The sequence below is a fragment of the Heterocephalus glaber genome, unplaced genomic scaffold (genome assembly GCF_053883595.1).
Source record: "Heterocephalus glaber isolate CG9 unplaced genomic scaffold, H.glaber_assembly_v1.0 deba00001509, whole genome shotgun sequence".
NCBI classification, from domain to species: domain Eukaryota; kingdom Metazoa; phylum Chordata; class Mammalia; order Rodentia; family Bathyergidae; genus Heterocephalus; species Heterocephalus glaber.
The window spans coordinates 20828419-20853982 of record NW_028258325.1 but is presented as its reverse complement, the minus strand read 5'-3'; the positions used below and the strand labels follow the sequence as shown (position 1 = coordinate 20853982).

Below are 25564 nucleotides of genomic sequence, written 5' to 3'. Positions count from 1 at the left end.
AACCTAATGAGACTACCTCTAAATAAAAATAACAAGGGGTGGAGAAATAGCTCAGCAATCCCTGTGTTCAATCCTCAGTACAGCACCACAAAAATAAATAAGTAAAATAAATAGTAATAATAATAACTGTTTGACTTTCATAAAGACTAGCAACATTGAAATAAAAGATATTTTGGCTGACTCTGATACTCAGAAAGATGAATGCTTCTGTTTTACTTTTTACTCTTAGTTTCCTAACATTAGTGACTGAGTTGGGGAGTTTAGGGCACAGACTTCTGAGTCTTAAAAATTACTGTCCAAAACATAAATTCAAGACTTAAGAATCTGAAAGGAAAAAAATATAAATCACACAATTTTATCATGTAACTTCAGTCATCCTCCCCCTTATTCATAGTTTAATTTTCCACAGTTTCAGTTACCAACAGTGTACCACGATGCAAAAATATTAATAGAATATTCCAAAATAAATAATTCATAAGTTTTATAGGACTTTTTTTTTAAGAGTAGGAAAAATTTGAGAGAAAAAAACCTTCTATCTACGAAAGACAGAAGGGACTAGAAAGTGGGTTGCCTCAATGCCTAAGCTTTAAATTGCCATTCTAAGTAGTGTGACAAAATCCCATGCAGTCATTTCAGCCTGGTGCATAAATCATTCCTTTGTCCAGCATATCCATGCTGTATATACTACCCACCCTGTGAAAGAGATCACATGCACATTTTTATTAGAATATATTGGTATAACTCTTCCATTTTATTATTAGTTGTGGTTAATCTCTTCCTATCCCTAACTTAGAAACTGAACTTTATCGTAGGTGTATATATATACAGGAAAAATTTAAGTAGGGTGTGGTACTGGCTGCAGTTTTATGCATCTACTGGGGGGACACAGCCCCACAGAGAGGGGCTATAATAGAGACTTCACGAAGGCCTCATGTAAGGAAAAACTTAAGAGTTCTGGCCTCTTAAGGACTTTAGAAACTACTATACATACCTAAAAAGAAAACTTAGGATTTCTATATGCTTATTTGATAAAATTTTTATAATAGTGACATTTATTAGGTGAAACAATGCTTCAAAACTTTAAGTTCTCAGAGATTAATTATCTTATTTAATATAAAGTATCAAATTATCTGAAAATAGCCTGGTGCTTAACTAATCTAAGAAAGATAAAAACTGCCTTTCAAAACCAAAAGTGGAAAATTATTATAGTCTCATAAAAATATTATTGAAATGATTTTTGCAAAATCATATGCAATAAGTGAGTTTCCAACAGCTGAACAGGGCAGAAGCACAGACGAGAAGGGATCCACAGCACTAAAACAGTCTTACCTTCTGATGTTTTCCACTGCTTCCACAAGTCCTCAACAGTTATATGCTTGTCTTCTCTGTGCAGATGGCTGTGCTTATTAGTAGCATCTTTATATTTCATATCTTCTCTGATAAACTACGAAAGAGAAAATACTAAATTAAATATAATTAACTAGTTTAGGCAAACTAAAAAAATAAAATAAGGGGGCCGGGGATTTAGCTCAGTGGTTTCGCCACCTGCTGCACAAGCGCAAGGACCCGAGTTTGATCCCCGGTACCAAAAAATAAAATAAAATAAGGTAATAACCTAATAACGGGTATATTTTTGGTTCTTTACTGCATATTTTATACATTTGTTAGATATATTTTATGTAATGTCTTCTGTTACCAATCATGATGACAATACCAACAGTAAAAGTATCAACCAATATTCATAATTCACAGGTAATATTCTTAATTATATAACTAACATGTATACACAGATGCACACATACAGTAATTTAACTTTGTTAACAGTCCTTTAAGGAAAAAGGAAAGTATTATATCTCATTTTATAGATGAGAAACCAAAGCCTAAATAAAGTGGCTAAGTAATACGTCCAAAGTTACAATAACAAACAGTAGAATTAAGATTTCAATCCAAGTCATGGTTATATTCAACAGCATAATATACTATCTGAATATTATACATTTTTGCCAAATACTTAAAGAGTATTTCAAAGCATAATTAATACTAATATCAATTATTGCATCATATGTTTGTGTTCTACTTTTAAGCTGTTGTAACTCAACAGCGTTTGACTATGGTATTCAGAATTGTGTATTTCACACAACTGAAAGACTACCTCTATTAGTCTTACTTTAAAATATATAGAGAGAAAGTACCAAAACTATCTTTGCTTAAAAGTCATCCAGCTCATATTACTTTTGTAATTGCTTCCCAGTGTCTACCAATTAAAAAATAAATTCTTTTTTGATGGCTTATGTCCCATTTATCAACCTTATCCCTGGATAATCTTTTAGACTTTATCTCTAGATACTTCTTCCACACAAATCCATTACTCTAATTATATGAAATAAGTTTTTTTAATTTTTAAGTTTGTTCTACTTAGTATTTCTGATTTTTCTTATTTTGTTGTTCTTTACTAGTTATTTTCATTGATTTTTATTTCTGATTTCAAAAATATAAAATCATACAAAAGATTATTTCAGAAATCCAAAATGCTAAAAATTGGCAATAGTCCCAAAACCAGAGACATATTTCTCAGATTTTTATAAACTGAGAATGAACATTATCTTCAGACATATATTGTTTTTGGCTAGACATAGTCTACATTAAACTATTTAATAGCCATACAATACTAAACAAATCATTTCACTTTTCTCAACTTCAATGACCTGACATACAAAATGAAAAAAAAAAAGATTTCAGGATCAACAACACTATTTAACATGTGGTCAACAGACTGGCATCAGTAAGAACACTGATACTGTTCTACAATACTTTATGTATTGAAATTGAAAGTAAGCACTTAGGAACCTGTATAGCAATTTCACAATGCTTTCAAAACATCTGAGCCATGCATGGGAAAAATATACTCATTTTATAGATGCTGTCCATTACAGACTTGAGGTTAAGAGTCTGGTCCTTCAACATCAGTAGTTTAAAAGTGCTAATCCGGAAGATTTACATTAGTATTTATGTATTCATGTATTCTGTGGCTCTAAATAGAACAGTAGCTTAATTCCTTTTGGGGGGGGGGGTACCAGATATCAAACTCAGAACTTTGCACTTGTGAGGCAGGCATGGCCCCACTGAGCTAAATCCCTGGCCCTTTAATTCCTTTTTTCTAACTGCTTCTTTTTAAAGTTATATTTAAGGAGGACGGTCTGACTGCCCCAATTCCTCCTGATACTTCTCCTATTCTTCCTGACACTTTTGGAATTCAGTAGAAATACCTAGAAAATAAATCACTGCTACTGAGATGCTTAGAAACCTCCTAAATCTTGGAAGAGGTCCAAGAGCTAGAGAGAAAATTTAAGACTGAAAACCATGAAGATGGACGGACAGGAAGGAAGTGTCTCTTGGAATGGTCCAGTCAGCTTGAACAAATGTTAATTGTTTCATTTACATGATACATATTAAATGCATGTCCTAAGAAGTTCTTTCTACCATAGAAACACAAAGAACCTAAAAGTACAGTTCTATGGCTGGGGAATTAATAGAGTTCACAAATAAAACAATTTCCATATAGAGATGTGGTACTTAATAATCTGTGCTACTTAATAAAGAACAGAATGAGTTTATGGATGTATATCAAACATGTACTTAAAAAAGCAAAGATATCCAAAAAAAGGAAATATAAAAAGGAAGAAGCTTATGGAAATACTTATAGATCACTTAGTAGTATAAAAGAATTATCTGTTCCTAAGTAAACTGAGTGAAAACTGAACACACTAGAAGTCATCAACTTTTCAATATCCTATAGGAATATACAATTCTGACTGCACAGACTTTTCCAAAGCTTTACAGAAAACTGCTAATATTATACATGAAGCAAGTTAACTAGAAAAATTTTGAAAACCATCATTGATAACTGAAAATGCATGAACTAGACACTTTTATTTATTGCAATCCATGATTCAAGAAGTCTAAAATTAGAATGTGAAATTCTATTAAGAAATACTTTTATTACAGCAAATATTAATGCAATATGCAATTATATGTATAAACCTACTCTAGGAAATCTTAAGTTGGTAATACAAATAAAGGAGTGTTCAATAAATAAATAACTACTGAATATTCTTTTCAAAAGGATTCATTCAGAAGATTATTTTAAATAAACTCTTGCAGTATCATTAAAAGAATTTGCTTCATGTACCTTCAGAAAGTTAGTGGTTTTTGTTTTTTGTTTTTTGTTTTTACCGGGGATCAAACTCAGGATCTTGCACTCGCAAGGCAGGCGCCGGAACCACTGAGCTAAATCCCCAGCCCGAAAGTTAGTGTTTTATAATTCATTTATTTCAGTTTCTTATACGTAAATATCTTATATATGTGTAAGTTAAGTTTTATGATACTGTTTAAATGATACATTAGTTATTATTATAGACATTATTTGGATCCTCTATTTAGCCCATACCCCTTTTCTGAGGAACTACCACCAACATTAATATAGATTCCTGCTTGTTTCCACTCACGCTCCCTCAAACTAGAGCTATGTGATCAAAGTACCCCTTAGGAGAATAACCCTAAATAACCCTAAACTTGGATCAGGATGACAGAATTCTTTCTCACTAGAAACTACAACTGAGATCATGAAAGCTGATTCCCTTGGCCATGACTCTGGATGGTTCAGGTGGTAAGTACACTGGTAGCATGAAGACGGGCCAGATGGTAAAGGAAACAGATGAAGCCAATAAACATGCAGAGAGAAAATAATGAAAAAGAACAGTGGTGACCACAGAGAAGGCAAAGGCACCACGAACTGCTCCAACACTTGAGGACTTTCTAGTCAGTTTCTCAAGAAGCCCTGAGTGGCATAATCTTTATCCTGATTTCCATGATACAAACCTGTATTTTCCCTTTCATTTTTTTCCCTTAGATTCTTTTATTGGTACATTTTAGGTATACAATACATTTACATTCATCACTGGGAACGTGTACCTTTACATGATGAATCTTGGTTCTTATTTTTTCCTTATTCCCTGCCCTCCCTTCACCCACTCCACCCTTCCTTATTTACAAAGACTTTGTTTCTATTTTTTCCTTTTCTCATAATTTTTCCTTTCCCTTCTTTCCTTTCCCCTACCCTTTTGGACCTTTTCTTCCTATTTCTCATTATCAATTACTCATTTTAATCATTATTTACACTTTCAGTTTCTCACACCAGAGAAACTATTCGGTATTTACATATGTGTGTCCTATTTATTTTACTTAAGAGTATGTCCTCAATATGCATCCATTTCCCTTTCATTTTTAAATGTACAACTTTAAGACCACAATACCCAGAAGATATGACTCATCATCACAGTTAAGCACTCAGACTCTGGAATGTGACAGACTATGTTCAAAATCTGACTTCGCTACTTTTTGGCCTTCTATTTCTCTTCTGTACAAGGACAGAAATAAAACTGCCTACCACATATGGTTACGAAGGTAAAATTTAACATGCATATATTAGTGTACAATGAAAAAGATTTACACTTAATAGTTTCATTTCAGATATTCTGAAACAAAATATGCAAAGCAGAGATGGAGAGGAAAACCACAGCCTCTTCACTGACTATGTAGAGAGACTTTCCCCAAGGACACCTGTCATCAAAACAACACAATGTCCAAGGTCTAATACATGAGTTGGTTAAAGCAGATGGGATCCTGATAAACAATTTCAGTGTCTTTCCATCTTAAAAAGAATATTAAAATAGCTCAGTACAATGTCTCAGAGGAAAGAATATACAACAACAACCAAAAAATACCACTGTTATTTCCACTTTTAAAAATGAAAAAACTATAGGAGGATCAGCAACTTCTCTATGTCAAAGAGCTATTTAAAAGGACACACAAAGACCTGAGGATGCAGCTCAGTGGTAAGAACTCTTGCCTAGCACACACAGCTCCCTTTGTTCAATCCCCAACACTGCAAAAAATAAAATAAAATAGATTTAGTACTGTAAGTGAATTTTGAAGAATTCCAGCATTTAAGTTCTTCAGCACTGTGCCCATCCGGATAGTCTAGAAAAAGGTACTGGCTCCCAAACTCTTGGAAGTGATAGGATTCTAATCAAACATGAATTATCAATATTTCTCTTTGTCCTAAAACTGTTAAATCAAACAGCATGGTTGCTCAGATCCCATTTTGGTCTCCACACTACACAGATATCCCAAATCTGCTACTTATTATAGTTCTGATTTTTTTTTTGATTGTTCTGATCTTAATTACTTCATTCTCTGTGCTTCAGTTTCTTCATTTGCAAAATGGGAACCTTCAAAGGGTTATGAGGTTTAAGTGCTTTATTTCATATAAAGCATAAAAAATAGTGCTTGGAAATTTGTAATAGCTAAATCTTGGAATCAGCCCAAATGCCCACTGATGGATAAACTGATAAAGAAAATGCATTTTTTAATACAATGGAGTACTACTCTGCCATAAAGAAGGATAAACTTGAGGCATTTCTAGGTAAATGGATACACCTTGAAGAGACCATACTCATAAGTGAAATAAATCAGACACACATGTTTAGATATCCCATTGTTGCCCTGATGTGAGAAACCGAAAGAGTAAATAAGCACCAAAATGTATAATAGATATTGGGAAACAGGAAGAAAATATTCAAATGGAAAGGGGAACAAGGGAAGGGGGAGGAGGAGAGGAAGGAAAGGACAAGAAAAAAAAAAGAACAAAAGGAAAAAATGGGAAAGAGTTTCTGTATATAAGGAGGGGATGGGATTGGGAAAAAAGAAGATTCAAGATATATTATATACAGTTACAAATTCCCTATGATGAATGTGATCATTATGTATATCTAAAGTATACCAATAAAATTAATTTTTTTAAAAAGTGCAGGGTACATGTTAAGACAATAATGTCAGCACTTATAATTTATAGAGTAACAGTTTTTTCAAATAATGCATTAAATTTTTGCCCTGATTTGCACTCTATAAAAATGAGTGAAGACAGACTGAGGTACTACATTACATTAGCTGATAACCAGTGACCTAAGAAATCTACATATAACAGCAATATCAAACCTTGACTGAGACCTACCACAGAAGATGCACTTATTGGTATAGAGGCAGGGACTAGTGCTAAGACCTGCTTTGTTTTAATAGCCTTGATCTTATCCACCACATGAGATATAGATAGATAGATAGATAGATAGATAGATAGATAGATAGATAGATAGATAGATAGATACATGATAAATACAGATTAAAAAACACACAAGAACATAGGCAACTGGAATGTTTGCATGAAAATAAAAGATAAAAAGGTAAACTATTTAACAATTGAAAAAATTTTCTGTAATTCCTGAATTCAAATATTTATTACCTATATTGGTGAAAACTTCAGGTTGATTTGTAGAAAAACCTCACAAATAAAGATTTATTAAAGAGACAGCACTCAGCTTTACAAGCACAGATAGATGGTCTCCAATTTACAATTGTTTAATGTAGGTATTCTATTTTTTAACTTTCTGATGGGTCTGTCTGGATACTAAACACATTTTCAATTTAGGATACTTTTTACTTGCAATGGGTTTATTAGACTGTAATCTCATCATAAATTGAGGAGCAATTATACATGGTGAGAAACTTTTGCTACTGAAGTTGTCCTCCTGGTTACCACACTGACTGTCGGTATAAGTATCATGATGCTTATGTTCAAGTAGCCATTATTTCACTTACTAATGGCCCCAAAATGTACAAAAGTAATGATGATGGCCAATTCAAGTAAGCCAAAGAGAAGCCATAAAGCATACGCTCTTAAGTAAAAACCTGAAGATTCTCAAGGAGAAAAATATTATATGCTGAACTTAGTAAAATCTATAAAAATTGTTAATCTTACTATGACTAATTTATATATTAAATTTTATTACAGGCATATATGTATAAGTATAGTGTATACAAACAGTATAGTGCTATCTGTACTTTCAAATACCCACTGGAGGTCCTAGAACTTGTTCCCTGCAGAAAAGGGAGAACTACTATAGTCAGGTTAAGATGAGTAGGTACTGTGGTACCTAAAAATGTGCCAAAGTCTATCTTTGGTCTTAGTATCCTGTCAAAATCGGTACCATTAAACAAGCATTCGCTTAAGATTCCAGAGCTCTAAACACCCAAATACCTACTTAAGTCTCTCTGTGCCATTCATAAATGTGTGCAAATACCCGTGGGATCATACATGTTAGTATTATTTTCCATCAGCACAGAATCAGTAATATAAGGCAAGTAACTCAGAACTAATATTAACATGTGAATAAGTAGAAGCAGCTATTACAGATTTGACAAATATAAAACTCTTCCTCTGATTTATCTGGTAAAATCTCTAAGTCAAAACTTGCATTTCAAGTGAAGATAAGGTTACAGAGATTAAGAGTCACCATTACCCCCTAAAAAAACAACTACTGCACCAGATAAAATATATATACAAACAAAAGATACTGAACATCAGGAAACAAAAGAGAGAGATCCCTGAGACACCAGAAACAAGTGTGTTCAAGGACTGCCCTTAAGTTAGTTCTTAGAGTTCTAGGACAGGATACAAGAAATAGAACTGGGAGTCCAGAGGCCAAGGTGCTGGAGATCACAAGACCTGCACCAGAGACAAGTGAACTGAACAAAGAAAGAGAACTAGCACAGCAGAGAGGCCTGGCTTGAGTCTTCAGCTAACTACTGATCAATATAAGCACGAGAGGAAATGGCTGTGAGCAAAGGAAAAAAAATCTTCACTTGAAAGAATTTGGGGAAACAATCCCTGATAATCATCCATAGCAGGGATTAGTGCCTGTTTTAACCAGATACTCATAGTATGTGAGTCACTAGATAGAATACTATGAAAAGTTTTACTTCAGTACTGGGGAATATCAACTCTCAACTAAACTATACTAATCCTGTCTTTAAAAGCTTATGAGACCAAAAGAGTAAACTGTTTCCAAGTAGTTTAGTTCAATTTTAGAACAAAGCTCGAAAATATCTGTAGAACCCAAAATACCTTGTAGCTAAATGACAAAATTTAAAATGTCTAGCATTCAGTGAAAAACTCGAAGACATGCTGAGCTACAGGACAACACAACTGAATGGAGAGATAGCATTCAAATCAAATCCAACCCAAAAATGTCAGAGATAAGGGAATTCTTTTAAAAATATTTAAATAGGTATTATATAGCTATAATCTCAATGTTCAACAAACTAGTATAAATATTAAACATACTAAGGGAAGACACATAGATTAAAAAAAATCAAAATTTCAGGCATGAAAACTGGATTGTATGAGATGAAAAATACAGAGATTAATGACAGATATAACAAACTAAAAATCTAGCAAACTTAAATATAATGGGAGAAACTCTCCGAAATGAATAGTGAGCTGTGGAACAACTTCAAGCAGCCTAACACACATATAACTGTAGTCCCTGAGGAGAGGAAAAAGAGTAACAAAAAATATATGTATTTGAAGAAACAGCATCAAACTTCTCCAAAACTTATCAGAAATTCTAAACACACGTACTTTAGATCAGCAAAATCCAAGTCAAGAAACACGAAGATAACTACACTAAGACACATCAAAAGCACAACAGCTTACACAGGGATAAATGGAATATCTTAAAAGCAATGGGGGTGGGGGATAGTGGAAAGGGACATATTTTCAAAGGAAAAAGATAAAGTGTAAAGCAGATTTTTTTAATCAGATGCAATGTAGAAAACTTATGTAGCATGTATAAAGTATGAAAATCTAAAACAACCAAGAATTCTCATCCAGCAAAAGTATTTGTCAAAAATAAAACTTAAAAAAAAAAACCTTCAGAAACTCAACTAATTCAGCACTAGAAGTTCTACACTACTAGAAATGTCTTTAAAAATTCTATAACCAGGTGGAAGTCTGAATTTTTTCCAAAAAATAAAGTGGTGCCTCAGTTCCCAAAATTAATTCTATGATTCTAGTCATAAACAGAATTGAAAGAGAATCAAACCAAATTTCCCCATAAGGAACCTAACCATTGAATTTAATTCACTTCTCATCCAATTCCATCTGCGACCAAAATCATAGAAAGAATTAAGTTCATGAACCGAGGTAAAACTGATTACTGGCGATGAAAGTATGTAAGGAAATATGTGCAGTTTATAGTAACTCAGTAACATTTCAAAAAAGCTGTTATGGAAAGAATGTACTTTATGGATATGTGCAGGAAATAGCATATTTATACATCGATTTGTAGAAATACAAAATAGTATATAACCTTTTTGTAGCGCAATGAAAATGTTAAATAATCACTGCCATTAACTGAGAAATTCCAGTTTAGAATTTATCATACAACATGTAAGTTCAAGAGTTTTTATCACATTATTGCCAATAATGCAATTTTGTAACTATTCAAAATGCCCACCCCCACTGAATTGTTAGACGTATTATAACAAAATTAAAAATAAGCTACATTTTAAAATAACATGTATTGGACTGGGGATTTAGCTCAGTGACGCCACCACCTGCCTGACAAGTGCAAGGTCCTGAGTTCAATCCCCAGTACAAAAATAAAAAATAAAAAATAACATGTATTTACCTTTAATTTTTTTTAAAAAAAGGGATGTTTATAACACTACCTAATTTTTAAAATTAATTTTATTGGTACATTTAAGGTATACTATATAATGACATTCATCATTGTAAATTTGCACCTTTATATAATCTATCTTGGTTCTTATTTTTTCCTCATTCCCCCTGCACTCCCTTCAAAGGCCCCATCCCTATCTACAAAAACTGTTTCCATTTTTTCTTTTTCTCATATTAATTCCATTCCATTCTTTTCCCCGACCCCTCCCACTTCCCCTTCCCCTTTGTCCCTTTTCTTCATATTTCACATTATCTATTATATCTTTTAGTCCTTATTTACACGTTGTTTCTCACACTACAGAAACTATTCAGTATTTACACGTGTGTCCTATTTATTTCACTTAAGAGTACCGCCTCAATGTGCATCCATTTAGCTATGTCTCTGGTTCCTCATTCTTTATGGCTGAATAGTACTCCATTTTATACAAAAAAAAAAAAAACACATTTTCTTTACACAGTCTCCAGTTGATGGGCAATTGGGTTGTTTCCAAGTTTAAGCTATCATGAATTGACCTGCTATGAACATGGGTGCACATATACCACTGTGGTATGATTCTTTTAATTCTTTGGGGAAGATACCCAACGGGAATAGCTGGGTCAAATGGAACGTCTAGTCCTAGTTCTTTGAGGTATCTCCATACTGATTTCCACAGTGGTTGCACCAGTCTACAGTCCCAACAGCAGTGGAGTAAGGTTCCTCTTTCCTCAGTATTTGTTATTGGTTGATTTCATGACAGCAGCCATTTTTTCTGGGGTGAGTTGGAATCTCCGTGTTGTTTACATTTGCATCTCTCGAATGACCAGTGATGTTGAACATTTTTTCATGTTTATTTGCCATTTCTACTCCTTTGTATGAGAAATGTCTGCTCATTTCAGATACCCATTTTCTGACTGGGTTTTTAAAGTTGGGAGGTCTGATTTTTTTAAGCATTTTATAAATTCTAGATAGTAGACCTTTGTCTGACAGACAGCTGGTAAAAAGTTTTTCCCACATTGTTGGGAGTCTCTTCACACTGTCAGTAGTTCCTCCTGCTGAATGGCTTTTTAGTCAGAGTTCCCACTTGTAGATTGTTTGTGTTAGTTCACAGGCAACTGAGGTTTTGTTCAGAAAATCTTTTCCTACACCAATGTCTTCAAGAGTTCTACCTAACCTCTGTTCCAGCTGGTTCAGTGTTTGTTTTAATATTTAGATCTTTAATCCACTTTGATCTTAGTTTAGGGCATGGTGAGAGATGGAGGTCTAGTTTTAATCTTTGGCAAGCTGAAACCCAATTTTTCCAGCACCATTTATTAAAGAGGCTATCTTTCCTCCAGTGAGGGTGTTTGGCTCCTTTATCAAAGATGAAGTGGCTGAGTGTGTCTGGAGTGGTTTCTGCATCTTCTGTTTCACTGGTCCTCTGGTCTGTTTCTTTCCCAGTACCATGCTGTTTTTATCACAGTAGCCTTGTAGTATAGTTTGAAGTTGGGGACTGTGATACCCCCTGCCTTGTCTTTATTGCCTAATATTGCTTTTGCTAGTCTAGGTCTCTTCTTGTTCCAAATGAATTGTTGGATTGTTTTCTCCAGGTCTGAAAAGTATGCTGCTGGGATTTCAACTGGGATTGTATGAATATATAGCAGTTTTGGAAGTATGGCCATTTTCACTATGTTGATTCTTCCCACCCAGGAGCAAAGGATGTCTTTCTATTTTCTGATATCATGTTCAATCTCTTTTTTCAGAGTGCTATAGTTTTCAGAGTAGAGGTCTTTGATTTCTTTTGTTAGGTTGATTCCTAGGTATTTCAATTTTTTGGATGCTATTGTGAAAGGAATTGATTGCCCCATTTCTCTCTCAGTGAGTCTGTCATTCGTGTAAAGGAAAGCTATTGATTTCTGTGTGTTGACCTTGTAACCACCTATTTGACTGAATTTGGTTATTAAGTCTAGAAGACTCTGGTGGAGTTCTTAGGGTCTTCTATATAGAATATCATGTCATCTGCAAATAATGACAATTTGACTTCTTCAATTCCTATCTTTATTCCTTTTATTTCTTTCTCTTGTCTAACTGCCGTGGCTAATGTTTCCTAAACTATATTGAACAGGAGGGGTGATAGTGGACATCCTTGTCTTGCTCCTGATTTTAGTGTGAAGGATTTCAGTTTTTGACCATTTTAGTATGATATTGGCTGTTGGTTTTTCATAGATGGCTTTTATCAAATTGAGGTAGAGACCATCTATTCCAATTTTTTGTAGGATTTTTTTTATCACAAATGCATTTTGGATTTGGTCAAATGCCTTTTCTGCATCTATTGAGAAAATCATACGGTTTTTGTCCTTGGCTGTGTTAATATAGTGCATTAATTTATTGATTTGCATACACTGAACCATCCCTGCATCCCTGGGATGAACCCCAATTGGTTAGGGTGTATGATCTTCTTGATGGTCTTCTGCATTCTATTTGGCAGTATCTTATTAAGGATTTTTACATCTATGTTCATTAGTGAGATCGGCCTACAGCTCTCTTTTTCAGTTGGGTCTTTCTCTGCTTTGGGGATCAAAGTGATGCTTGCTTCCAGTAATGAACTCAGGATTACTGCTTCCCTTTCAATTTCATTGAAGAGTTTAAACAGTAGTGGCAGTAGTTCCTCTCTAAATGTCTTGTAGAATTCAGCAGTGAAGTCATCAGGACGTGGGCTTTTGTTAGTTGGTAAGTTTTTAATTATGTTTTCAATTTCACTGATTTGATATTGGGTCATTTAGAATGTTCAGGTCATCTTCGTTCAACTTTGGTAATTCACACGTATCCAGGAATCTGTCCGTTTCTTCTGTTTTCCATCTTATTGGCGTATAGGTTCTAGAAGTAGGTATTGATGATCCTCTGGATTTCTGCTGGGTCTGTTATAATTTCACTCTTTTCATTCCTAACTGGATGGATTTGGGCCTTTTCTTTCCTTTTTCTGATAAGGTTGGCTAAAGGTTTGTCAATTTTGTTTATTCTTTTGAAGAATCAACTCTTGGATTCACTGAGTTTTTGTATTGTTCTCTTAGTCTCCATTGCATTGATTTCTGGTCTGATCTTTATAATTTCCTCCCTTGTATGAGCTTTGGGTTTGTTCTGCTCTTCCTTCTCTAGAAGCTTGAGGTTCAGCATCATGTTGTGTAATTGAGCTCGCTCTGTTTTCCTAATGTTAGTATTCACTGCTATGAATTTCCCTTGTAAGACTGCTTTCATCGTGTCCCATAGATTGCAATGTTGTATTGTCATTATCATTTAATTGTAGGAATTGTCTGATTTCTTCTTTAATTTCCTCTGTGACCCACTGGTTATTCAGAAATATTATGCAGAATCCATGCCTTTATGAAATTCTTGCTGTTTCTTTTGCTACTGATCTCCAAGTTCACCGCACTATGGTCTGATAATATACACAGGATTACTTCAATTCCTTTGCATTAAAATAGGTTCTATGAGTGAGTATGCAGTCTATTTTAGATAACAACCCATGTGCAGCTGAAAAGAATGTGTATACTGATTTTGTGGGGAGGAACACCCTGTACACATCTGTTAAGTTCATTTGTTCAAGAGTTTGAATTTTAGTATTTCGTTATTTTTTGTCTGGTTCATCTGTTTGTGACAGTGGTGTACTGAGCTCCCCCACTACTACTGTATTAGCATTTATGTGATTCTTCATGTCTATTAGTATTTGTTTTAAATAGTTGGGCACACTAGTGTTTGGTGCATATATTAATGATTGTCACCTCTTCCTCTTGGATTGTTCCCTTTACAAGGATGTGGTATCCTTCTTTGTCTCTCTTACTCAGTGTTGGTTTGAAATCCACTTGATCTGCAAAGAGGATAGCTACTCCTGATTTTTTTCAGGTTCCTGTCACATGGAGTATTGTTTTCCACCCTTTAACTTTCAGTCTATGAGTTTCTTTTTCAATTAAGTGTTTCTTATATGCAGCATATTGTTGGATCTTGCTTCTTGCCCCATTCTGCCAGTCTACGTCTTTTGATTGGTGAATGGAGAACATTAACATTAATGATTATCACTGACATATATTGACTTATCCTTGTCATGACTTTTTCTTTTTGTTGGAGTCTCCCCCTTTGCGTTTAATTTGTTGTTGTGCCTGATGGATTCATTCTGCTGGGCTTCCAGGGGTTGTGATCCTCATTGTCTTTTCCTAGGATATTGTTAAAAATTTTCTGGAATGCTGGTTTGGTATTCATGAAGTTCCTAAGGTGCTCTTTGTCATGAAAGTATCTTATTTCTCCATCAATTTTGAAATATAGTTTTGCAGGGTACATCAATCTGGGTTGGAGGCTGTTTTCCTTTAAGGCTTGAAATACATCACTTTGTGCTCTTCTTGCTTTGTGGGGTTGTGTTGACAAGTCTGCTGTGATTCTGATGTGCTTTCCATTGTTTGTGATTTGTTTCTTTTCTCTAACTGCTTGTAGAATTTTGTTCTTCTGGTGGGTTTCTGGAATCTTAACTATTATATGCCTATGTGCAGATTTTTTATCACAGCTACTTGGAGTCCTATATGCCTCACTTACCTCTATGTCAAGTTCTTTTCCCCTATTTGGGAAGTTTTCTGCCATTACTTCTGTGAACAGTTTTTTTGTATCATCTGCACTCTCTCATTTCGTCATTGACTCTGATCAATCTTACGTTATTCTTCTTTGCATTGTCCAGCAGCTGCTGGATTGATTTCTTGTGGTCCCTTACTATTTTTTAGAAATTTTTCTTTTCCTGGTCATTAATTGCAATCCTATCTTCTATATCTGAAATTCTATCCTCTGATTGACTCATTCTGCTGCGTAAACTTTCGATGGAGTTTTTAATCTCCTGGAAATCTGTTTACATCTGTTTTATGGATTCCATTTATTTCCTATGTTGGGATTCCATCTTGTCCCTCAGCGTCTCTATTTTTTTATCTGTGTCCGCTCTAGATTTATTAATCATGTCTTATACCATGGGCACAATCTCTGCTGTTACTGAGAAATTATTTCTGATTTTATTTTTTTCCAGGTCCTTTTTTGTTGCCCGTTCAGGGAGTCCAGGTGGTTGAGTATCAGATTGTTCCATCTCATTGCCCTTTGGGGTTGTTTTAGGTGATCTGGAAGTCTGGTTTTGAGACTATTTACTTATCTTCTAATTTCAACAGATGCAGCCTGTTGCGTCTTTGTTGAGGCAACTTTTTGTTCACTCAGTGGTCTTGAATTCTCAGCAAGCCACTGAGCAGCCTTTACTCTGCTGCTCACCAATACACCAATTCCTGGGTTCAGAGTGGTGGCTTCCTGGGCTCCTGAGCTGACCTGTTGTCTGGGCAGGCTTCTGGCTGGGGTCTGTGCACACTTGGGATGGTATCTAGGCATGCCTCTTGCTGGGTCCCCTATGTAGTAGCTGTTGTCAGGGAGGACCTTTGGTTTGGGCTGTGTACCCCAGTTCCTGTCATCTACACAGGCTTTGGCTAGGGTCACCACACACCTATCAATGGTTATCAGGCAAACCTCTGGGTATTGCTGTGTGCCCATACAGCTCTCTCCTGGCGGGTTCCTGGCTGTGGCCAATGGTATGGCAGGCCTCTGGGTGAAGCCCATGTGCCCCTGTAGCCCCTTTCTGGGTGGGCCTTTGGCTTGGGCAGGTGTGCCTGAGCCTCTGGGATTGGGTGGAACCCTGGCTGGGATCCACCTGCAACCTCGCAGGTCTGGGCCACACAGCTACTCCCAGGGATCTGCACGCACTCACCAATGGAATGAACACTATCTGATATTTAATAAAAGTATATCAACTGAGTATGACTGGTTACTTTGGAGTATTTTTCATGCTAATTAGAAGCTCAAGATTTTTGTCATATACCTAATATATTTTAGAAACACGGTAACAAACTAATTTGAGCTTCTGATGGACATTTTTATACTCTCTTAACTTCTAATACAGAGATATCACTGTGAGACCCAACTTAGCAAAACCAGCACCATGTTGAGAACATTCTCCTCCATTTTGCAAATATGTGACTTTCAGCTGCACTGTCTCCAGGGAGAAAACCCCACCCCTAACCAATAAACAGAAACTGTGTTTCAGGTGATCTGCAACAAACCGTTACCCAGGGGAATGGGAGGAACTAACTATGCTTATCCTGGCTTCTGTAACCAGCTTCTGCAACAATCCACAATGCTAGGGAATGGGAGGAGGGACTTTTTCTGTGGTTTTCCCCTTTAAATATGTAGTCCTCATTCAGTTGGTGCCTTTGTCCTCCGACCTGGTTGGAGTGTACATGGGTCCCAGCCGGAAAATAAAGTTCTCCAGTAAGATCCTAGGACTGTGTTGTGCCTTGAGAGTTCGTCGCTAATCTAATTTGGGGACGAGGTCCAACAATTACCTGGCTCCACAAAGACACTACTTAATCATTCTCAAGAACAGCACAGAACTAAATTAGACATCTCCAAGTCATCAGATAACATTTAGGAAGGTATTTGTTATGGCTGTCTAGAAGTCTCTCAAAGCCTCATGTGGTAGGAGGTGGGGAAATCTAGAATGTGTGATGCTGGTATTAACGGCATGTGATTACTAAACCACTATAAGTGAGTGATTGATTTGGCACCACCCTAATCCCTGTCCGAATAAGATAAAAGGGGCAGAAAGTCGCTGTTAAATTTGCTTGTTGCTTGTGCTGCTTCTGCTGCCACAAACTATTCCCCCTCTGCACCCTGCCTTGGAGCCAGCCAATTAAGGACTGAAACCTTTACAAACTCTAAGCCAAATAAACCTTTTCCCCTTTACCTTTGGGTGTCAGGTATTTGGTCTCAGCAATGAGAAAAAAGGAACACAACATTCTATCTGAAGAACAAGTTACCTTAGTGCAGCAGAATACTGGCATTAGGTTATTCAGAAAGAAAAGAAATTTACTTTTCTCATTTTCTGGAGGCCAGGAAGCCTGAGATGAAGGCGCTGCCATTTGGTGAGGGGCTCCTTAACCATATACACTCAAGTGTAAGAAGACAGAAGAACAAGAGAGCACCTACTCTTATAAGCACTTTCTACCACTAGCTCTGATCTATTCAGAGGATGGAGAAACAACTCCAGTTAGGCCTGACTACCCTCTCACTATTTCCAACATATAACTTTTGGAGATACATTCAAACCATTGCCAAGTTCCTTCCAAATATGAATTCATGCCTGAAAGAAGAAATCAAAATTTCCACATAGAAAGGGATTTTACAAATTGTACCATAGGTGTGTATTACTACAGATATGAGAATATCAATAAGGCATGGATTACATATTTAAGAAGTTATTTAGTTTCTATAGAATTAACTGAAATATGTTTCACATCATAGAACCAAAGACCATTCAGTCTGAAAGCTTAAAAAATGAAGTAGTTACCACTGGTTCCTTTTGATACTGGAATTCTAATTAAGTTGTAAAATACTAGCAGTGGAAGTACACTAGATCATGTGGTTATAACAAGGTTCTACTAGTATCTCTCATATTAGTATTGCTAGTATCTATCACTGAGGATAGTACTGTGTGTTATGTTGAGACACTACTACTGTTGAGCAAGCAGTAATTAGTACTTGAGAATGCTATGGTATATTTGTAAGACAATCATTTCAAAATATTCTTTATTGAGATAGCTTAGCTATTTAACTGAACTGACACAATTTTTACAAGAAAAATTACAACTCATTGCCATGTGTTGAAGGCTTGGTCCCCAGCTTAGCCTATTGGGAGACTTTTAAAAAGTGGGGCTTGGTGGGAAGTCTTAGGCCATTATAGATGTGCTCTCGAAGGAGATTGCAGAATCTCCATCTCTTAGTTTTCTTTCTTTCATTATAGTCATGACATGAACCAAAGTCCTCTGCTACATGCTCCCACTACATTTCCCTCCTTGCTACAGGCCCAGAAGCAACAGAACCAACCAACATTAAAATGAAATCTACAAAACCATGAACCAAAATTAATTTTCCCTCTTTTTAAGGTGACTATCTCTGTTATTTTGTTACAGTAACAAAAAGTTGACTAATATACTTATGGACATGTTTGTATATGGCTGGGAAACATTTTTATAAAGAATGTCCTGAAAGAAAATCATAAGCAGTAACACTGGTTAGTAAATGGGGCATGGGGAGGACAACAGGAGGATGAATGGAGGAGCCAAAGAGATACAATCCTTGCACATTAAACTGTGAGCACCTGGATAAGTTAACATACATACACATTAAGTTCAACAAAATAAATACCCTACAGCAAGACAGAGGTGTCCCAGAGGGGGACATGTGGAAGCAGACCTAAGACTGGCTCAGATCTATTTCTTAGGCACACTGGTTAAAGAGAGGTTATTACCAGTTTATTTGAAAAGATAAAATCGACACCAACTTTGTAACTACTACACAGCCTTTTCTTCATTACATATAAATTATGCATATTTTTCAATGAAAAAAACTTTAAATTGTGTAATTATTCATCACTTTACTATAGGTTCTACTTCTTGTATTAAGTCACAAATTAAAGAATGTTACTACATAACTACCTTAAAATATGTATCAAATTATGAGAGAAAGATCTATAATTTATTTAGATCATAAAACAGCTAAATTCTGGAATTGCTATTATTTGAAATTCCTTAAATGAACATAGACATTAATAATTTTGAAAAAGTTCTGTGGTGCTTAGTATAATTTGCCAAGATTCACTGTGTGATAGGACTAATAAAAATAATAAAAGAATATCTAAATGAAAAGTAATTCAATTCTAAATCACTAAAAAGTAATACAGGGAGATTAAGGTATAATTAAAAAATAATATTCTACAATGAAAACGAATGCATTATATATACTATTAACTAGGCTGTGGCTTATCTATCACCACCAGTCTATATTCATCATTACAGTTTTCCTCACTTTTGCTTCTCTAAGATTTCATTTCTGAGAAGTCACCAGGCTTTTAGACCTTTTTAATTATGCATTTTTATTAGTACATATATCCAGTACATATTGATTACTACATTTATCATGGGAAATTGGTACATGTACATAACACATCTTGATTCTTTTGTGTCCCTTTCCCCTTCTACTCCTCCCTGCTCCCTCCAACTCTTGATCTCCTTCCCACTGAAAAAACTTATTTTTGTTACCCAAACACCCAAAACTAGTCATGCTCACTGTAATATCACCATTTCCAATCTTTAAAAGCCAGCCAATGGCAACTCATTAGCAGAGACTCATGGGAGCTTTCACATGGCCAGTCAGTGTGCTGCCAAGGATACATATTGATATCAATATCTATATCTATATATTTGCTTGGACTGGCTGTTATAATACATTCATTTTTATTAAGAGGGCTTTAGCTTTGAGTTTTCTTATGAAAAACTGAAATTTAATATCTAAGATTTAGCAAAGAGATGTTCTAATTAAGAGACTGAAACTCTTTGAATGTTGTGCTGTCCCCCTGGCATATCTGAATCTGCAGCATCATATTTCGGTGCTTGTGAAGAATTTATGAAAACAAGAGCAAGGACATATATATTTGCTCGGATGGCTGTGATTTTAGCAGAAGCCCTACCAGGCAGGAAATGCACTCAGATGCCTTTTTCAGAGCAGGCCGAAAGCTGGCTGTCAGTGGAACCCTGACCACTTGCATTGCTCAGCAAATTCAAGAGGAACCCCAGCTGAGGATCACTGCTATACATTGTTGACTCAAGGAACATCCAATTCTTTAGTGTTAACTAACAGTGTTAGCTATTTAGGGTATAGGGATAGATTTACATTGGGTGCTTCTTTTTTTAATTTTGTGTTTTCTAGACTCTAAAACACCAAAAAATGACTAAAGAAGAAAAAAAAAAAAGCAAAACTGAAACAGATAGTGGAAGATCATTCCAAGAGGCCCAGACAAAGTCATTTGGAGTGACTAAATGCAATGGGAAAAAGTATTATGTGTTACCATATCCTGTGTAGTGAAAGTGTGACGTGCTGCACATCCAGTGTTGCCCAACTTGATGAAACTGAAAGAAAAGAGTTTCTTGGAGGGAAACTGAGAAAATATCATTCCCACTATCTTAGTTTTTACAACTATTTTTCTAAAAACAAACCATCTGACAGCAGCCAGCTTTCAGATTTCACTATGCATAGCAAAACATGGTAACCCCCTCTTTGATGGGAATTTTATCAGAACAGCCATGTTGTATGGGAGTAATTAACCTCTGTCATGATTTCTCCTACAAGGTAAAATTATGCAACGTTATCTCTGAGATGCCACTTAGCAGAAATATTGTTAAAGATCGAGTCCTGCACATGACAAGTGATGTTAGTAAACAGCTAACCACTAACTTACTCCATGTGTTTGGATGAAACCACAGATATAAATAAGTCTTGCAGTAATTCTGCATTATGCTATTGGTGAGAGAAGAGCTGGTGAAATTGGTGTCTGCCTGGAAAAACACAAGGGATAGATATCTACAATGCTGTGATGGAGGCTTTTTTGTCACAAGACATAAGACCATAAAAAGTGGTTTCATTTACTAGTGATGGGGCACCTTGCATGGTTGTGGGCAACATCTGGTTTCATACAGTTCTTTGTTAAAAAAACAAAATATCCAGTGATTCATTGTATTATACATCAAGAAGCTCTTTGTGCCAGGCAAAGCAGCAAAAAATTAGGTGATATTCTGAAAGATGTTACAAAAATGGTGAATTACATGATGGACTGTGCTCTTAATTAACGAGTTTCAAGCACTTCTTGATGAGGTTCAGACACAGTATAATGCTTTACTTATGTACAATAATGTCTGGTGGCTGAGCAGAGGATGAGTCCTGAAGAGATTTGTAACCTGCTTGGATGAATAGGCAGTTTATGAATGAAAAGGAGCAGGAATATCCATGGCCACTGACATGGCCTAGCTTACAACCTCAGGTATTTTACAAATTTTATCCTACACTTCAATATACTGAAAAAAATCTACAAGGTGCAAGGAAAATAGGAGAAAGGATGTTTTATGATATCAAAACATTTGAGAGAAAACTGCAGGTTTTTCAAAGTGGGCAAAGTTTTTCCAAATCTAAACCTGCATTTAGAAAATTCTACTTTTGCAGACAATCCTACAAGCCATCAGGAAATCTACAAGGAATTTTCTAGCACTGTAGCAGCTGCAAAGAAGAATTTTAGTCACAGATTTTTACAGTTCCATAAGATGGACACAACCCTGTGTTTTCTTACTTCTCCAGATAAAGCCAAACTTGAAGAACTTGATCTTTCCTGGTTATACTGGTTAGATTTTGGAAATCTGGAAATGGAGCTACTGTAATTTCAAGAAATTGCTATCTGGAAAAATAATGACCTGCATGCAACACTTGAGAAGACAGAGTGTGAAGGGATGACAAAGGACAGCACAGTGTGTAGTTCTAAATATGAAATCCTTAAAGTGTGGAATTCTCTGCCAAATAATTTTAAGTCAATGAAAGCACTTGGGATTGCTTTTTTTACTTCGTTTGGATCATTTTATGCTTCTGAGTAACTGTTTTCAGCTTTGAATTACATCAAATCAGTGCTGTATGTGTTGCTCTCAAACTAGCAAAGTATGAGCCAGGGTTTGACAAATTATCAGCTTGCGTGCAACAGCCAAGATCACATTAATTGTGCAAAAGCACACCAACTGCAAATGTTTACCTTTCAATAAAAAACTGTTTGTATCATTGAAAGCTCTGTTACTGTGTTTTTCTTTGAAGACAAAAGACATTACTGTATTTTCTAAACCAAACCTCAGTATTCAGGTTTAATTGTAGTGTTGGCACTTTACAATAAGTAAGTGGGTTTGGGGTTGCAGTTTGGTCATTTGGTCTCTAAATGATTCACCACCACTGTAGTAGATAGTGTAGTTGCTGACAAATACATATCTAAGTGGCCCCTCTCACTAACTAGTCAATTCTGTTAATATTCTGAAAGCACATAGAAGAAGTCAGATGGAAAGCAAACTGATCAATGGCTATGTAGTCAACTATGCAGTGGTATTTCAGGGCATGCCCAAATGAATAATTAATGCAAAAATTGCTGACCCTGACTTTAGCCTGCAGAAAAGAAAAATGAACCCTGTCGTCATCACAAATGCTGAAAAACTGGGGCAAATTAGACAGAGAGAATCAGATAATGTATAACCAGAGAGAATTCAGAAGATCCTGGCAATTGGTGCCAGTGTTATTCTAACCACTGTTGCATGTGATGACGTATGTATGAAGTATTTGGTGCAGGCTGGCACTACAGCAGTTAGAAGAGTTTTAAAATGTGGCCTGAAGTGTACTGCTAAAGCTTCCGAAGCAATTATTTTGTCGGCCTTGGCCAATTTGGAAGGTGAACAAACTTTTGAAGCTACAATGTTGGGACAAGAAGAAAAAATAATACAGGAGAAAATCTGAGATGAACTGGTATAAATCAAAAATACTAAGGCTCATACATCTGCATCAACTTTTTACATAGCGCAAATGATTTTATGTGTGATGGAATGGGAGTGCTCTTTACATGATGCATTCTGTGTAGTGAAGAGTTTTGGAGTTAAAAACCATCTGTGGTTCCAAGTAGGAGTCCTATAGAAGCAGCCTTTTCCTTACACTTTGAAAACTATGCAGTGCACGACAGGACTTTGAAACAGGTTGTTACTGCAGAATTTGCAAGATCTTAGGTGATTCCTAACACACTGGCAGTTAATTCTACCCAAGACTCCACAGGACTGGTTACTAAGTTAAGAGCTTTTCATAAAGAGGCTCAAATTAACCCAAACTATAAAAATCTAAAATAGACTGGCCTTGATTTGATCAACAGTGAACCATAACACAAAAAGCAAGAAGGAGTGTTTGAATTAACCACAGTTAAAGTGAAAAGATTGATATTTCCAACAGAAACTGCAATTACCATTCTTCAATTTGATGACCTCATTAAATTACACCCAGAAAGTAAAGATAATAAACATGGAAATTATGGAGATGCTGTTTACTCTGGAGCCCATAATAACTGATCTGATTTCCCTTATAACAATGTTAGCTGCAATGTCATGTATCTTGAGTATTACACATTAAAGTACAGCAAGATGTCAGCCTGTGAATTAGGAAAAAAAAATGTCCACGTCCCCCAAGTGGGACAATTTAAACAATAAAAAGATAATGATAAAATGAAGCTCCTTAAATCGATGAGTTCATGATATTAACAACCAAATCACTCATATACCCATAAACACACACATGCAGACACACACACACACACTTCTCTTGCATCCCCTTTGGAGGAGTCTTGGAAACTATTTTGAAGATCTGTAAGAAAAAATATTTACTGTGCCTTTCTGACACAAATATATAAAATTATGATATATTAAAGTTTCCATTTAAAGAAGTATATTAACTTAAAATGTTGGCATTTTCCAATCTTTTTTAAAAAAATCAATGGATATGAACAATGTTCTACCAATGCAGATGAGATCAAGGATGATGTGAAAACTTTTGGTCTATTCAATGATGCAGATATTAAAGAGTAACTTCACTGTGAGAAACAAAGACAACAGAGATCTCACTAAAGCAGAAAATCAGGACTCATCAATTTTGAACACTTAAATTTAAGATGACTAGGGGCCAGGGATTTATCTCAGTGGTGCTGTTGGCTACCTCAAAAGCGCAAGGTCCTGAGTTCAATCCCTGGTACCAAAAAAAAAAATTTAAGATGACTATTAGATCACCAAAGATGATAATGCAGTTGTATATAGAAATCCAGAGTTCAGAACTATACTGAACAGGTGATATTTTTAAAAACCTTGAAATTAGGCAACATTACCAAAGGAGCTGGGTATAAAGAGATAAAGAGGAGTAAAGACAGGGAAATAAAGAGGAAATTGGCAAAGAATTGGAGGGGCACTAATAGACTATAAATAAAATAGGAAAGTATGGTTTCCTGAAAGCCAAGTGAAAAAGTGCTTTTAAAAGGAAAGCATATCCAATTATCATGCAGCTGCTAAATGATATGAAGACTAAGAACTGACATGTAACATGGGCATCACTTATGAGCAAGAAAACATACTGTTTTTCTCAATAGTGGGGATCAAACCCGGAGCCTAATATGTACTAAGCAAAGACTCTACCACCGAGTTATATTCCCAGTCATAAGAAAAACAGTTTTGATGGAGTAATAAAAGACACTGACTTCTGGGAAGAAGACAGAGTTGTGAACAGCAAAGAAGCAGCCTCTCCAAGATTTGGTGTCCAGACTCTGAAATATAGCAATGTATGAAAGAAAAGGAGGAGGGAAGTGGGTCCCCAATACCCAGCAAGGATCTGAAGTGAGAAATGAAGCCCACAAGGAAAGCAAGGAAAGGAACCTAAATGCAGAAGAAAGAGGTGTCAAGCAGAGCTTTCTCCCTGAGCCCTGGCTCGCTGGGTGGGCGGGGTGGCCCAAAACTGCAGACGCATGGTGGCTACCCAGAGGCCTCCACAGAGAAATGCACCAGTGTAACACAGCAGTAGCTGCAGTGGACTGCAATGGCTGGTGAGATATTTGGGGTCAGACATACCCAAAGAGAGGGCAATAGGCCAGTTGCCATTTTGGAGAGGGGCCAACTGAGCTCCATTTAGCAGCTCCCAGTGTCAGGGTGAGACAGAGTAGAGTTCAAGTCAGCAGGAGGTCAAGGAGCTGAATTCAAGTTGGCAGGGAGTCAAGTTCAAGCTGCCAGGAGACACACAGAGTATTGCAAGCTGAACAACTTGGGTCCCACCCTCACAGCCAGAAACCAGCCTGAACTTCAGAGGAACTGAAGGTGTAGGCTGGCTGGGATTAATCAACACAGATTTGGCTCTGTCTGCCCACTCTGATTCTTTGAAAGATTAAAAAAAATTGACAAATCTTTAACGAACCAAGAAAAGAGAGAGAGAGAGAAAGAAAGAAAGAACTCAAATCCATGGAATTAGGAATGAAA

The 25564-nt window shown here is 36.0% G+C and overlaps 1 protein-coding gene and 1 pseudogene across 3 annotated transcripts in view; one reads left to right on the top strand and one right to left on the bottom strand.

The window, feature by feature from the left end:
• Stim2 (stromal interaction molecule 2) overlaps window positions 1-25564 on the bottom strand; it is a 168017-nt gene that overhangs the window by 61372 nt on the left and 81081 nt on the right. For all 3 annotated transcript variants that reach the window (XM_021260206.2, XM_021260207.2, XM_013073005.3), the window contains exon 3: window positions 1330-1444. In XM_021260206.2, the coding sequence (XP_021115865.1) occupies window positions 1330-1444 (115 nt within the window). The remainder of the gene's footprint in view (window positions 1-1329; window positions 1445-25564) is intronic.
• On the top strand, window positions 16114-23623 carry LOC106009573 (T-complex protein 1 subunit alpha pseudogene; annotated as a pseudogene).